At 53.7% G+C, this 14,590-nt stretch overlaps 4 protein-coding genes across 4 annotated transcripts; 2 read left to right on the top strand and 2 right to left on the bottom strand.

Annotated features, from left to right (window-relative positions):
* Positions 1-1,549: 1,549 nt before the first annotated feature.
* BDP81DRAFT_459062 (multicopper oxidase) lies at positions 1,550-3,678 on the top strand (the record flags this gene model as incomplete). The annotated part of the gene is made up of 5 exons (XM_060593495.1): positions 1,550-1,891; positions 1,946-2,440; positions 2,498-3,074; positions 3,154-3,379; positions 3,444-3,678. 5 exons carry the CDS (start codon positions 1,550-1,552, stop codon positions 3,676-3,678), a joined length of 1,875 nt encoding a protein of 624 aa, XP_060448253.1.
* Positions 3,679-4,337: 659 nt separating this feature from the next.
* Positions 4,338-5,411, bottom strand: BDP81DRAFT_314040 (CDP-alcohol phosphatidyltransferase; the record flags this gene model as incomplete). The annotated part of the gene is made up of 3 exons (XM_060583956.1): positions 4,338-4,730; positions 4,790-5,166; positions 5,228-5,411. 3 exons carry the CDS (start codon positions 5,409-5,411, stop codon positions 4,338-4,340), a joined length of 954 nt encoding a protein of 317 aa, XP_060448254.1.
* A 5,569-nt stretch (positions 5,412-10,980) lies between these two features.
* On the top strand, positions 10,981-12,090 carry BDP81DRAFT_447299 (orotidine 5'-phosphate decarboxylase/HUMPS family protein; the record flags this gene model as incomplete). The annotated part of the gene is made up of 1 exon (XM_060592165.1): positions 10,981-12,090. The coding sequence occupies one exon, from the start codon at positions 10,981-10,983 to the stop codon at positions 12,088-12,090; it is 1,110 nt and encodes a 369-aa protein (XP_060448255.1).
* An 815-nt stretch (positions 12,091-12,905) lies between these two features.
* BDP81DRAFT_181012 (uncharacterized protein) lies at positions 12,906-13,521 on the bottom strand. Its single transcript, XM_060582283.1, has one exon. It carries the CDS (start codon positions 13,463-13,465, stop codon positions 13,103-13,105), a length of 363 nt encoding a protein of 120 aa, XP_060448256.1. The 5' UTR covers positions 13,466-13,521; the 3' UTR covers positions 12,906-13,102.
* Positions 13,522-14,590: the final 1,069 nt, after the last annotated feature.

The following is a 14,590-nucleotide window of genomic DNA, read 5'->3' on the forward strand; positions in this document are numbered from 1 at the left end:
TTGTCGATCTTCAGCCATACGTCGGCAACGTACAACGCCGTTGACTGGTGTAGCGGTGCTACACCAAGCAAGCAATGTGGCGGATGCTGGTGGTGTTTTGATGTGGGATGCCGGCGGCAAGCCAGAGATGAGTTCAAAGATGTGCTAGACTGTGACGGTGACCATTGAGCCACCTGGTTCCCGTGGCCGGACTCATTACTCGTGACAATGCTACTTACAACTAACAGCTTATAACTAGTTTGCCTCGACAACGATGGCGGAGTTCCATCGATAGCATTGCGATCGCCGCCAAAAAAAAAAAGTCTGATGGACTGAGGGATTTGGAACCAACTTTCATGAAATTGAGCGGGCACATGGGACACATCAACTCAAAAGGTATCTTGCCACTTCTTGCCATGGGTTGGCAACCATGATAAGTTGAACGACCCTGAATGGACACTCAGCGATCAAGATTCCATATACTCCATAACTCCGTGCCTGGTCCTTTGTACTTGAGGAACCCTCTCAACAACCTCGTGTATCGGTTCATCCTGAGTTTCTATGACAGATCTCGCTGTTCAGCTCGCTCGACAATCCTGGCAAGTCCAACAAGCAAATTTCCACACTTTCCGCACCGACGGAAACCGACGGAATGGGACGAGGTAAAATAATCGATAGACCCTCTTTCTTGAGTTCTCATGGAGTCATGGCCTCTTCTTTGACAGACCATCTCGCCCATCTCGCCCACATCGGGTACACCTTTTGGCAGAAGCGAGGCCAGGCGAGACCCGAGTTCGCCTTAGCGCGGGGAGACAAGCTTTTTCTCGGCTGTAGGGGCCCCCTGGTTAGTTGATCTCCTTTGCAGGTGAAAAAGATACCCTCCCCACCCTTTTCTTCTGCAAGCTGCAATAGCAACGTGATGGACAATGATGCCGAGTTCCGTGCGAGCCAGTCGCACCTCTCGCTACTACAACTCCATCGTCTCGCGCTATCAATCGACGCCTGAGGTCTTTGGGTCTGAGTGGCTTGTGTTAGTGTAAAAAACTTGGTCGTCTTTTGAGCAACATCTGATAAGATGATGGCGCGCTAGTAAGGTAGCGTGTGCCCGGCCGCCCCCTCCAGCCAAGGAGCTGGAACGAAAGGTGTCGGGACCACTGGAAGATCAGATTGATAAGATGTCTTGGGCAAAGTGCCAAAGCCGCGAAGGAGCGACAAGGGGAGGGGGTGTCTACGTGGAAAGGGTCACCCCAGCCAGGGTGGCAAGCATTGGTCCCCCTCGCCAGAAGTTGCCGTTTCCTTGAAGCGAGTTGAGAGGAGAGCCAGAACTGACCTGGCCCAGATCGAGTGGAAGCTTTGTAGAGGGCCCGTTTCCCTTTCTTTTGAACGATGTGAAATCTTCTTGCCTCCGGTCTGTCCCCGGATCAATCTGTCTGAAGGGATGCACAAGAAGCCGCTCGTGTCACTGCGAGACCTGTCATCCTCTGCCGCCTCGTTCCTGGCAAATTCTCCCCTGCGCATCACAGAATAGCAAAGACCGAGACAGAGAAGCAGTAGAAAGAAAGAGGTCAATATGACAGGCACAGCAGGCCTTTTGGCCCTCCTCTCCGCCATCGCGCAGACGGCCTACGCTGCCACGGTTTCGTATGACTTCAATATCGGCTGGGTGACGGCGAACCCAGATGGCGCCTTCGATCGCCCAGTAATCGGTATCAACGGTCAATGGCCGATTCCTCGCATCGAGGCCAACGTTGGGGACAATGTTCTCATCAATGTCCAAAACCAGCTCGGGAACCAGTCGACATCCCTTCACTTCCACGGTCTCTACATGAACGGCACAACCCACATGGACGGACCGGCGCAAGTCAGCCAGTGCGCCATTCCACCGGGGTCGTCTTTCACTTACAACTTCACTGTAAGCAGTACCCCGCAAGATGGTGACGAGATTGCTTCTGACAGTCGAGCGTAGATCAACCAGCCGGGAACGTATTGGTACCACTCCCACACGCAGTCGCAATATCCGGACGGCCTGCGACAAGTGTTGGTCATTCACGACCCGAGCTCGCCCTTCAAGGGCCAATACGATGAAGAAGTCGTCGTGTCTCTGTCCGACTGGTACCATGATCAAATGGCCGACCTCATTCCTCCCTTCATGAGCAAGGGTAATCCAACAGGCGCCGAGCCCGTTCCCAAAGCCGCTCTTATGAACGATACGCAGAACCTCAAAGTCCCAGTGCAACCCGGCAAGACATATCTCTTCAGGCTCGTCAACGTGGCCGCCTTTGCTGGGCAGTATGTTTGGATCGAGGGCCACAATGTCTCTATTGTTGAGGTCGACGGCGTCTACACGGAGCCCGCAGAAGCACGCATGATTTACATCTCTGCAGCTCAGCGGTACAGCTTCCTCGTCACGACCCGCAACGACACCTCGTCCAACTTTGCCATCGTGGGTAGTATGGATACTGTAAGTCACCACCAAACCCCAAACCGTACCTCGCGCACACCCAGCTCACAAGCGTAGACCCTCTTTGATACCCTTCCGGATGACCTCAACTACAACGTAACGGGCTGGCTCGTCTACGACGACTCGAAATCCACAGACCCGCCAGCGACGCTTGACACCTTTGAGCCTTTCGATGACATGACCCTCGTTCCCTACGACAAGCAACCCCTCCTCCCGGCTCCCTCCCAAACTGTCGAGCTCGACGTCATAATGGATAACCTCGGCGACGGCGCAAACTACGCCTTCTTCAACAACATCACCTACAAGGCTCCCAAGGTGCCCACCCTCTACACCGTTCTCTCCGCCGGCGACGCGGCGACGAATGCCGAGGTGTACGGCACCTACACCCACCCCTTCGTCCTCGAGCGTAATGAGGTCGTCCAGATCGTCGTAAACAACCTCGACTCGGGCCGACACCCCTTCCACTTGCACGGCCACAACTTCCAGGCCTTGTACCGCGCCGCCGAGGACGGTGGGACGTTTGCCGATGCCAATGTCACAGAGGCTGATTTCCCTGCTGCGCCGATGCGTCGTGATACCCTCGTCGTCTGGCCGAATGGCAACATTGTTTTGCGGTTCAGAGCGAATAACCCTGGTAAGTTTATCCACTACCCGAAATCTGGTAGCGCCTATCTTGCTAGAATCATCCCTTCTCTAACAGTCATCAATTATAGGCGTCTGGCTTTTCCACTGCCATATCGAGTGGCACGTAACCTCCGGCCTAATGGCAACCTTTGTGGAGGCACCGTTGGATCTCCAAAAGAACCTCACAATCCCCCAGAACCATCTGGACGTCTGCAACGCAGGCAGCGTCCCGACAACCGGCAACGCCGCGGCCAACACCAAGGACTTCCTGGACCTGAGCGGACAAAACACACCGCCATCGCCTCTTGCGGATGGGTAAGTTATCTCGAATCCTTGAGAATGTAAAAAGTTGCGAGTACTGACAAAAGCGAAAAACCAGCTTCACCACGAGAGGAATCGTCGCCCTTGTCTTCAGCTGCATCGCCGGCATACTCGGCGTTTTGACAGTGGCGTGGTACGGCCTAGCAAAGACGCCAGACGGCCCCTCCGAGTCCGGGTACACGGCTCCGGCGCCGGGCGTGGCCGCGGGAGTGGAGCACGTCGCCGGAAATCATCAAAAGGAGCCAATCATGGTCGGAGGAGGACACGGCGGGTCGGGTGTAAGTCATGCTTGACGGTGAGATCGTCTGCGAGTTTATCAGTGAGCGCTGTAATCTTGAATGGATGAGGCAAGGCGAAGCTTGACTGAGTAAGCTACGGAATCGTACGGTGGCTCAACGGGGTAGCACTGTTGCGCGGCGATATTGCACTTGACCAAGTATCTGGCAACGACGTTTGTAAGAGTTTGTGGGCGCGACTTCATGAATAGATGAAACATCAATTAGTCTAATGTGTAGAAGAAATTGAACAATGAAGACAACAAACTCCAGGCTCCTGAATCTGACACTCGGCCCAGACTCTTGTTTCTTCCCTCCCCTACATGATTGTCCTCGGCGTTCCTAGCCGGACATGTGTGAATGCACCTGGTGCCATTAAAATTCCGTACTGAAGGAATCTGCTCCTTGCCGTGCTCCGATGTTCTCGAGAGTACACGGTCTTGTACTCGAGCTCCCGAATCCATTCTTTTCCCAACACCCTTCCCAAGTCGCCGGTGACATGCCCATTCTGGTATGTCGACACAGACTCGTCGATAGTGCAGCTGCCTGTCCCGGTCAGCTTGTGCAGCTTGCGACGGAGAAGGCACCCTCTGGCACGCAAGCTCCTTCGTAAGCCGATAAGCACCAGGAGCAACGTCCAGCAGTGTGACTGCGCTAAGCGCCACTTGCTTACTGACTTAGGTGCTCTTCGACTTCTTCCTGGGCAGGCCCTGCGCCTTCCTCATGGCGAGATCTCCTTCGGCGAGCCACTTGCTCGCTTTGACGATTTGCACAATGTTGATGAACTGTTTCATGGCCATCACGGGGAAGCTGATGGCAGTAAGGATCCACGGCCAGGTGGAATCCATCTTATTCGCACGCGCAAGCTCGAGAGCTGCCGCGCTGTAGGGATTCGGGAAGATATGGCTGAGCAGCGACGTGTTGACCTGCGCACCGGCCTGGATCTGCATTGCCTCTGAGTTGGAGACAGAGTTGAGGAGAGAAGGCGAAAGAAGCGGCGAGGAAAAGGACAAAAGGTAAAGCGCGATGAAGAAGAGTTCGTTCAGGGCGCAGAAAACAAAGAGGACAGTCTGTAGGGCATCAAGTCAGCTCAAATGTCGGCTTCACTGCGCTTCAACGTGTAACGAACCTTGTTGGTGTAGTACAAATGCAGAATCCAGCTGCGACTCTCGTCGACGTTCTTGTGGCTGCTTTCGGAGCCCGCCATGGTGAGAGTGGTGTACATGTGAATGTAGTGGCTCGAGAAGTCGAGAGAGAGGAGCATCTGGAAAACGATGGTCCAGCGAGGGAACGCGCAGGACAGGAACACCAGCAGGCAAGAGGTTGTGCATCTGTCAGTGACCATGTCGAGGACGGCGCCGAAGCGCGTGGATTGCTCGAAGGCACGAGCGGCGTATCCATCGAGAGCATCCAGGAGACAGGACACGCTGTACAGCAAGGAGCAGGTTCGCGGGTGGAGGGGCATGTAGTAGAGGGAGGCGATGGCGAGCACGATGCGCGAGTAGCCTGCGACAGGACACTTGTTAGCTATGTGCTACCATGATTACAGCTTGCGAAACAGACGTACCGATGATGTTGGGCCAGAACAGGAAGATGTTCTCCTTAGGGCCATCTTCCGAAGCTTCCGTCACTGGAGCTCCGTTGCCATTGCCATTCATCGCGACCTGGTCGGCTGGTCCGTCGCTTGTAACTTTGGATGATTCCGCAGCGGCTGCTTGTGCGGCTTGACGCCTGGTTTGTCGGACCGACATGGTGATGGGTGTCTAGAGATTGTAGCTCAATAGATGGAAGATGTGAACCGGTCGAAGAATGGGGCGTGAAGAGCTTTTAAACGGCGTGGATGAGGCGACCGAGGCAGCCGGTGTTCCAGTGGAGGTTACACGGTTGATCGATAAGTGGCTCCTAGTGACAGGATTCGTTGCCCACGACAAGGGATGGAGATGGGTGCAGGATTGCCAGCCAACTTTGCGGAGATGGTCTATCGAAGAGAAAGTCGGTAAGCGCCAAGGAGGTCGGATAGAATTGACAGACAGAGGCGACGCGTTCAAGATGGCTTGGTGGAGGAGGAGGAGGTGGAAGAGAAAGGAGTGTTCGAGAGGCAGCAGCCGCAGTGGTAAATGATACAGATAGCAGAAGCCTGTGCTGATGTGGGATCGGACGGTACCTTGGGAGTGGTGGGTTGAAATTGTCTACTGTGTAAGGGCCTACTGTGCCTGCTTACTGCTTTTCCCAGCTTGAGCAAGCTTAGCCGGAGTCAAGTCGACCCAATGACCCAAAGTGACAGATTTCGGCACGCTATCGTTGCTTGGCTTCTCCTTTCTCTTCTGATCTCACAAGATAAGTTTCCGCCCACTACCTTACCTTCCCTAGACTACGGAGTACGGACGCGTAAGGTATTTCTTTCCCTAGATTTCTACTGCGAGGTACCTCATGAAGCGGGTCCTCTGCCCTGCCGCGCAATGCCCGCCCGACCTTGGCTACCTTACGTAGGTAGCAACCACAACCCGCTGTTTGCCCGGGCAGTCTTACGTATCTCGCAGGTGTTCCGGATCGGCAGTGGGCACACTCTCGACTCCAGTTGCCATTTTCGCTTAGTTGCCTCTCGACAAGGGTTTGAAGGTGCTGGAGACATACGCCCTGACGCCTTAAGGTTGCTGTGCTACCCAAACTGGCCCAGCTACCTAAGGTAAGGCAAGGTAAGTGGAGGTGTTAGCGGGCTTTTGACTCTAGCAGTGATAAGAAGATACAGGATAAGAGAGAGATAAGACACCTTGAGGCGATTCACCTTGAGGCGATTCACCTTGAGGCGATTCACCTTGGTTGATGGCAAGACCGATGCGCGACCTCGCTTCCTATTTCACTTTCGTTCATATTATCGCCGAGAGGAGATGCCATTGCACAAACGAGCGTATATGATTTCGCATTATAATTCGCATTCCATCATCTCGAGGTTGAAAGTGAAGAACAATAGCACCCAATATCAGTAAGGTGGCAAGTGACTCTGGCCTATCCGTAGAACCCTGAGCATTGCACTAAGGTAAGGTAGCATCCAAGGCACGATAAGAAAGAGGAAGGATACAACTTGAGGACGGCTCTTATCGATGTGGGCAACTCAAGAATACAACATGGCTTAGCCATCTAGCAAGTTGAGCATCCTAGATTTCCTCATCCTCTCCATGGCTATCAGGCATCCCTAGGCGAGTACGCAGTTAAAGGCATGAGGAACAAATTGCATCGAACTCTGATGTTCCTCATCAATCAATCTCCTCCACGTCAATGATAATAATGACGACAACGACGATGGCAGCAACGAGAAAACCCTGGGCCTTCCGTATGCGCCCGCAGAACGCAAGAGCAAGAGTCACTTTTGATGCGTACTTGCCCTGCTGCAAGATAACGACAACAGGCAGGCACCTGCATGTCTCGGATCTTCCTATCTCAACTACATGTCGTGCGCCTAAGATAGGCCGGCACTTCTGTACCAATTTTGGCTTCTCAACTTCTAGACTTGGACCCTGTCGATACTTGTCTCAGGCATATTTCCTCTCTCTCGGTCTCTTGCGATGACCACCAGTTCTGCACACCCCGCCATCTTTATCTTCTTCCAAAAAACACCCCGCAGTCGTATCGCCTATTCTACCCCACCAAGAACAAATCTTCAAGAATCGAGATACAGTTGCCAACAACGAGCGTAAGTCATCACGTACGTATGCATTTTGCTGAAACCATTACTGAGCATGTCTGTGTCTGCTGAAGTATCGCTAGCTCTCGAATCCTGTACTGCCTTTGATTCCGCTTTGGCTTTATATGGTCTGATCGACAGGCCACAAGTCAATCCTGCTGTCCGAGCTGCTGGCCAGGCACCCAGGCTCGTTAGCCTGGACTGTCAGTTTCAGTCCGAGTGGACGCACGAAACGAACCGTATGCTGCCGGGTGTTTTCCCAAGACCTTAAAGGAAGAGTCCCGACACCATGGCCCCTCAGCCCAACATCATCGCCGGGTGATTGCCGATCGCGGGGACCCGAATATGTCGCGTCCTCGGGTGGTAAGTTGGTGCAGCTCGTCTAGTCTCGGCAAACACCCCAGACTCATTGTTTGGCGGGTGGTCCTTATTTATCGAGCACGTCGGGGACTTGCCAAGGCCGTTTCCGAGAGCTTGGACGTCTCGTAGGCATTTTCGAGAGCCAGCTTTGCCGCAACTTATCGATTTCTATCTACGGAATACGGATACTGCAAGTCTGCACGTGTTTGACAGCACGACAGACTGGCCATGAGTCGGCGTTTCTGCGCTACCGTCGGCAGAAGCCGTTGGGCTAAGTTTGAAAAGGGAACGAGGCCAGGGCTCCCGGCAGAAGGTAGCATGGTTGCGGGGAAGAAGCACACACCGTTCTTTGGTTCATCGGACTTCCCGTCTCGCCCTCGCAAAATGGCACGAGAATGCCTTACTTGGTGGGACTAAGACCCGGGGGCATGGCACGATATTGTCCAGCCGGCTGAACTTGATAGACCGAAGAGAGGCAGCTATGGATACGGATACGTGAAGCCTAAGTAGCTCACCAGGCTCACCCACAGCTTCGGGGCCGTAGCCTTCACCGTTGCGTGGTTCTAGAGGCGGCCGCGGCGGCTTCACCGCATGAGACGGCGTTGCCGCTTCCGGCGTCGAATTTCGACGGCTGCGGCCACACGAGGAACCAATCAGCCCTCCGGGTCACCACAGTCGAGCTCGACCGGCCTCTTGTCTCTCATCGGCGATGCACAGAAAATGACGGTGGTGGTACAAGTCACGGTTGCTTTTTCAGACTTTGTAAACCGGGATGCTTTCCTTTGGTCTACACCCCATCACATCTCATTCTATACGGGTAGGATAGATACTCTGCACTTCCAACCATATTTTTTGCAACGGGCCGACAGGAAGATTGACACAATTCGCACTGCCGCTCAATGCAACGCAAAGTCAAGCAGTGGAGGAGATAGGATTGGTGCGTCCACTGCATCCATGGTTTCCGTTCTACGACACCACAATTGTGTTAGCTGCGCTGGTCCTGCGCAAGTGGTGGTTGCTGTCTTCGGCGACAGTTCCATCGGCGTGAAGAAACACACACTACGAATAGAACAAATCATCGAAACCCTTGTCCACAGGGCTACACGTCACATTTGCAGGGTCTGATCGGAGAAAGAAATATACTTTTGCCGGACGTCTGGTCTGTTCCATAACGGGCAAAAGGTGGGTTCGAGCCCATCTCATCTGGTCGGTCTGCCTATGGGGATCGACTCAGGCATGCTGCCGTCGAGCCTGAGGGATGCCGCGGCTCGAGTTTGCCGTTTCTTCTTTTCTTCTTTTTGATTTTCCTTTCAGATTGGCTTTGGGGTCATAGTTTGGTAGCGAAATGTATCTGCCGCAGTATGGTCAGCGGCCCCTCGAAGCTCCGGGGCCGGTTTGGTCTGGTGAGATGAGGTGATGGGAGCTGAAGTCGGCTATGTATTGAATCATTTGCCCAACTGACCATCGGCGGCGACGTAGTCCATTCATTCGCATGCCTGGAAGAAGTCAGTCAGTCCCTTAGTTTGGCATTGGCGGCGGCATGGACAGGTCTGGTTGCCGGGATGCCATATGGAAGGTCGGCATGCTTTGGTTCTAAGACTACGGACACACACTACTAATCAACTAATTCGCCCACAGCGTATTGTGCATCCGTACAATGCCTTTGAACACCAGGCCAGGCGTCTTACCGAATTACCTATGTACATACTGCACTCCCGCTCCGTACCATGGTCGATTCAGGGTATCGTATACTGACAAGGATGTGTCGGGATGTCCCAGCCCGGCCAAGAACGGCGGTGTCCCTGGCCAGTCCGATTCCGATGACCAGGAATGCAGCAGCTGGACTCTGTGACTCTGCGACTCTGCACACTAGCCGGAGAGGCAAAGCTACGGTAGATGACGGTGTCGACATGCCGCGAGAGGCATTTGGATGTGGATGCGTACGAGTAGACGAACGTGGTGTAAGAAGCGAGAAAAAGGGGGCATGGAGTTTTAAAATTGAGGTAAACTACAGATGGAGGAGCCTTTTGATGCAGATTCATTCGATTCGTCGCCAAGCCCAAGGTCCAGAGTACTTGACCATAAGAATGTTATTACGGAGTAATTACTTTGGTAATGGACGGATAGACAAAGTAAAGTACTCCGTAGGAGGAAGGCAAATAAGGGAAAGAAGGGCATTGTTTAGGATCTATTCCTCCCTCTTCCTTCCATTGGCGCTATCCCTCGGGTCCCTCCGATATTGCTACCATCAAAGCATCCTCGTCAAATGTCTCTCCTCCTCTCTGAGTCCAGTCTTTCTCTCTCTGCTCCCGTCACCTTTGAACGACATGGGACTTTTTTATTTTTTATTTAACACATGCACAATTTTTTTTTGGTTGGTTCCTCCTGGATCTCCCGCTCCGGCCCCCAAAAGTGGCCCCCCCCCTTGGATCTGAGGTACCTTGGGCCCTCCCCTCCTCCAATCCAGCCAGCCCCGTTCTTGCCTTTTTTGACGGGGATCTGGACATGCAGAACGGACGAGAGAACCCCTCCTTCCTCCCCTCCAAGCCCCCCCCCCCCCCCGTCTCCTTCCATGTTCCCCTCCGACAATTTTTTAGTCGGCCGCTCTCAGCACCTGGCTTGCGGCTTGCGGCTTTACCTGGAGACTGGGAGTCTAGGACAGTACCTCACCTCGCCATAGACGGGACTGACCTATCTAATCTTAAGCGCACCCCCACAGTCACATTGCACACACACACACACACACACACACACACACACACACACACACACACACAACACATCAACTTCTCACTAACTTATTATCTGTTCTAGTCCTCACTAAAAAGAGTCCAGCCCACCTCACGCTGTCTCGTCACTTTATTATTCTGGACTCCCGCCTCACGCTTCCTTTCCCCTTTCCTCTCTGGTCGGGTCTCTGTTTGTCTCTCCCTCACGTCACGACACGCCCACGTTGCATCTAGTCAAGCCCAGCTCTCAAGTCAAAGCCCAAGCCCGGCACGGCACGAACACTGTCAGACCTGAGCAATTGCAACGCCCTCTACGCACACTCTCCTTGTACCTCACCTTACAAAAACCCTGTTTGCGCTCTCTCAGCCATCTTCGTCAGCTTCGACTTGCCCAACCCAGACAGGCACCTTCACCTTCTCCACTGTCATACATACCTTCTTCAATTGGAAGCCTCGCCGTAGTGCACAACTCCTACCAACTTGGTACAGCGGCACGTCCCCTGCGCGAAATCGACTGTAGTATTAACGAATCGAGAGACATCTGTTAGGATGACCTCTCACGGCACTTTGAAGGCGACCTTCGCCGGACGCGCCGAATCCGCCAGCCATCCGCTCACAGCCTACCTCCTCCGATTGATGGACTTGAAGGCTTCCAACCTTTGCCTCAGCGCCGACGTCCCCACCGCAAGAGAGTTGCTTTACCTTGCCGACAAGGTCGGACCTTCCATTGTTGTGCTCAAGACACATCACGACATCGTCTCCGGCTGGGACTTCAACCCGCAAACTGGTACTGGCGCTAAGCTTGCCGCACTAGCTCGCAAACATGGTTTCCTGATTTTCGAGGATCGCAAGTTCGGCGACATTGGCAACACGGTCCAGATGCAGTACGTCGCTGGATCCGCAAGGATCATCGAATGGGCTCACATTATCAATGTCAATATGGTTCCGGGCCAGGCCGCTGTCACAGCTCTCGCAGAGGCTGCCGCAAGATGGCGCGAAAGGTATCCCTACGAAGTCAAGACATCGGTTACGGTTGGAACACCGAGGTCGGAGAGCTTCGACGATTACGATGAGGACAACAACGGGGACGGCTTTGAACATACCATTGGCACCCCCCGACCATCCGACGTCAACGGACGAAAGGGTAGCATTGTCTCCATCACGACCTTGACACAACACTTCGAACCTGCGCCTTCCCCTCGATTCCCGAGAAACGAGTCCCACAGCTCTGACGAGGTCCTGTACGCTGGAATCGAAGAGGCACCCATGGATCGCGGTCTTCTCATTCTGGCGCAAATGTCCAGTGCTGGCAACTTCATGAACAAGGAGTATACCCAGGCTTGCGTCGAAGCGGCCAGGGAAAACAAGAACTTTGTCATGGGCTTCGTGTCCCAGGAGAGCCTCAACACCGAGCCGGAGGACTCTTTCATTCACATGACACCGGGATGCCAACTGCCGCCGGAAGGTGACGAGGAGAACGGTGCCGTTGCGGGTGACGGCAAGGGACAGCAGTACAACACGCCTCAGAAGCTTGTTGAGCTTTGCGGCACCGATGTCGTCATCGTTGGTCGCGGTATTCTGAAGGCGGGTGATCCTCAATCGGAGGCCGAGAGATACCGCAGGAAGGCTTGGAAGGCCTATCTCTCCCGGGTGGCATAGGCGGTTCGTCTCCTACACAAACATCCACACCCTCCACCCTTCACCCTCCTCCACCTACCCACCACACTCATACACACCCCCAAGTCAATACCCAGGCGTGTTTTTTTCTATCGTTTTTTCCAGTCGTACCGACGTCGGGGGGGGGCTCTTATGCCATATTCTCTAGGGTGCTGCTGCTGGTTCATGCATATTCGGTCTTGCAATGGTATTCATATCGTAGAGGATGGGGATTCGGACTCGGCACTGAGGCGATTTCTTAGACGGGGGGACTCGGCGACCGGGAAGACGGGCACAAAACAAAAAAAGGGATCGGCGTTGAATTTCTGCGGGTTCTACAACTGTAGGTCTTGCATGCGGACAGTTGCAGTTCATATATCATTCAAATGACAGTCTCTGCCACGTTTTACTTGTCTGAGTATGGTCCTTGCCTCGATCTCCAAGTCTGCTGCATACCCTCTGGATCGTGAGCAAACCCGTCCGCAGTATCCATCGATCTTTTTTCTCGAGGTGTGGCAGCGGTTCACTGGGTGTCCGGCTGCTGCTGCTGCTACCTACCGTTCTTTCTGAGTAGCTCGCTCTTACTCGGTTCACAGATCAGGTCAGATCCCTACTCCAGTCAAGGTGTCGGTGATCGGCTATTGAAAAAGCATGTACCTGAGCTACCTTGAACTGCCGTTGATCGCAACCTTCTATAGCTTCATGGTTCTGCGACAAGCTGACGGTAAAGTAAGTTCTCGACGGCATGGTGTGCGGCATGTGGCATCCAAGCATGTTACTGCAAAACATGGCACGGGCAAGGGAAGGGGAGACAGGGAAGGGGAGACAGGGAAGGGGGGGTGGTTGAGAATGTTCGCCCATACGGATAGCCTATAGGCGATTGGACAACGGACTTTGGCGGACAATGGGCAAAACTCCTAAAGCCGACGAGATGACTTTGGGTCCTGGGGAGACGGGGCCAGGTCCGATCTGAAGGCAGAAGAACTATGCGTATAGTTCTATTACCCCATTACCTTTAGGAGTCTACTTTGTACAGAAACAGAGACACACATAGGGAGCAGAGGAGAGGAGAGGACGGGTCGGCGGGCAAGGTTCCCCGGGATGCGACATGTTCTCTCCAAGTCCCGCGATGTGATGAGGTGCGAGATTCGAAAAAAAAGAAAGAAAAAAAAAGAAGGCTATTATTCCCCCCAAACCAAAAAAGATGGTACACGAATTTAAAGCTGAGCAGTGCACCGTTGCCACGCGCACTAAGATCAAGCAAGGGGCCAGCCGGTGCACACCTCGCACAGCACGTACTTAACTTCCATACTGCCGCACAGCGCAAACACACAACGCCATACGTCCGTAGGGAAAGTAACGAATACCAGAGCATCATCGCACTAGCAGCCTTTTTTGCCTCTTAAGACGACGACCGCCGACGGATCGCTGACGCTGGCTACGAAGGGCATTGGTGCGACAGACGGGATCCATGAAGGCACATTGGCCGTGTGTTGGAAAGTAGGACGTTGGGACGTGAGAGGAACGTGGGACGTGAGAGCCGTGGGATGAGATCTCTCTCTCTCTCTCTCTCTCTCTCTCTCTCTCTCTCTCTCTCTCTCTCTCTCTCTCTCTCTCATCTCACATTGATTTTTCGGCGCGCCGTGCCCCTGTCGGCACGCTGCCGGCCCTACCCCTCCACGCCGTGTGTTTCCTATTGTTCGGGTCCCCTTCCTAAGGTACCTCCTGAAAAAAGGCGATCCGCGGAAGACGATGGCACGATGCTTTTTTCTCCTTCTTCCTTACTCCGACTATTACCAGCCTAGGCGAACGCGAACGGTGCGGAACGCGGGTTTCTTCTTTCTTGCTTGCCGCCATGACCTGCAGAAGTCTGTGTGTACAGGAAGCCGGAGGAAATTCCCATATGGCTGCCTGGTGTTGTCGTGCACTCTCCCCCCAAGAACCTCCAAGACCTCTCTCAATGTGACCCCCCCCCCCCCCCCCCCCAAGCTGCCGATCCAAAGTGTCGAACGATACTCCGTACTGAGAGAGTCCAGTTAGGGGTGTAATCCATGTCGGCAAAGGCTAGAAAAGCTTGGGCGGATTGACGATGGGACAGCTGCAGGTGCAGCAAATCACAAAACAGCAGCTAGCTGTCTTGGGAGCATCGTTGCGTGACGGTTGACCCTAGGGGCCGGCCGTTCGTTCCGTCGGTGTCGTCAGAGTAGGTATGATGAGTTCCAGGGGAGTGGTGGGATGGATGGACCATGGATGGTTGAAATGGATTTTTGGATCTGATGTTTTTGTTGTCGATGGGCTTTCCGTATGGTATGGTACTTTGTCCCAAGGTTGGTCGGTACATTTGCCTACTAGTACTTACCTTTTCGCGTGTCATCACATTACATTAGCCATATCCAAGTGCCGGCCGGACGTGTAAGAAAAGTATGGGGATTTAGAAAACGCCCTTTGACGACGGGAGTTTCTTATTTTCTTCTATCCTTTGGAGCTTTCAGGGAATGCTACC

This window comes from Colletotrichum phormii (assembly GCF_030913505.1).
Source record: "Colletotrichum phormii strain CBS 102054 chromosome Unknown BDP81scaffold_5, whole genome shotgun sequence".
Lineage (NCBI taxonomy): Eukaryota > Fungi > Ascomycota > Sordariomycetes > Glomerellales > Glomerellaceae > Colletotrichum > Colletotrichum phormii.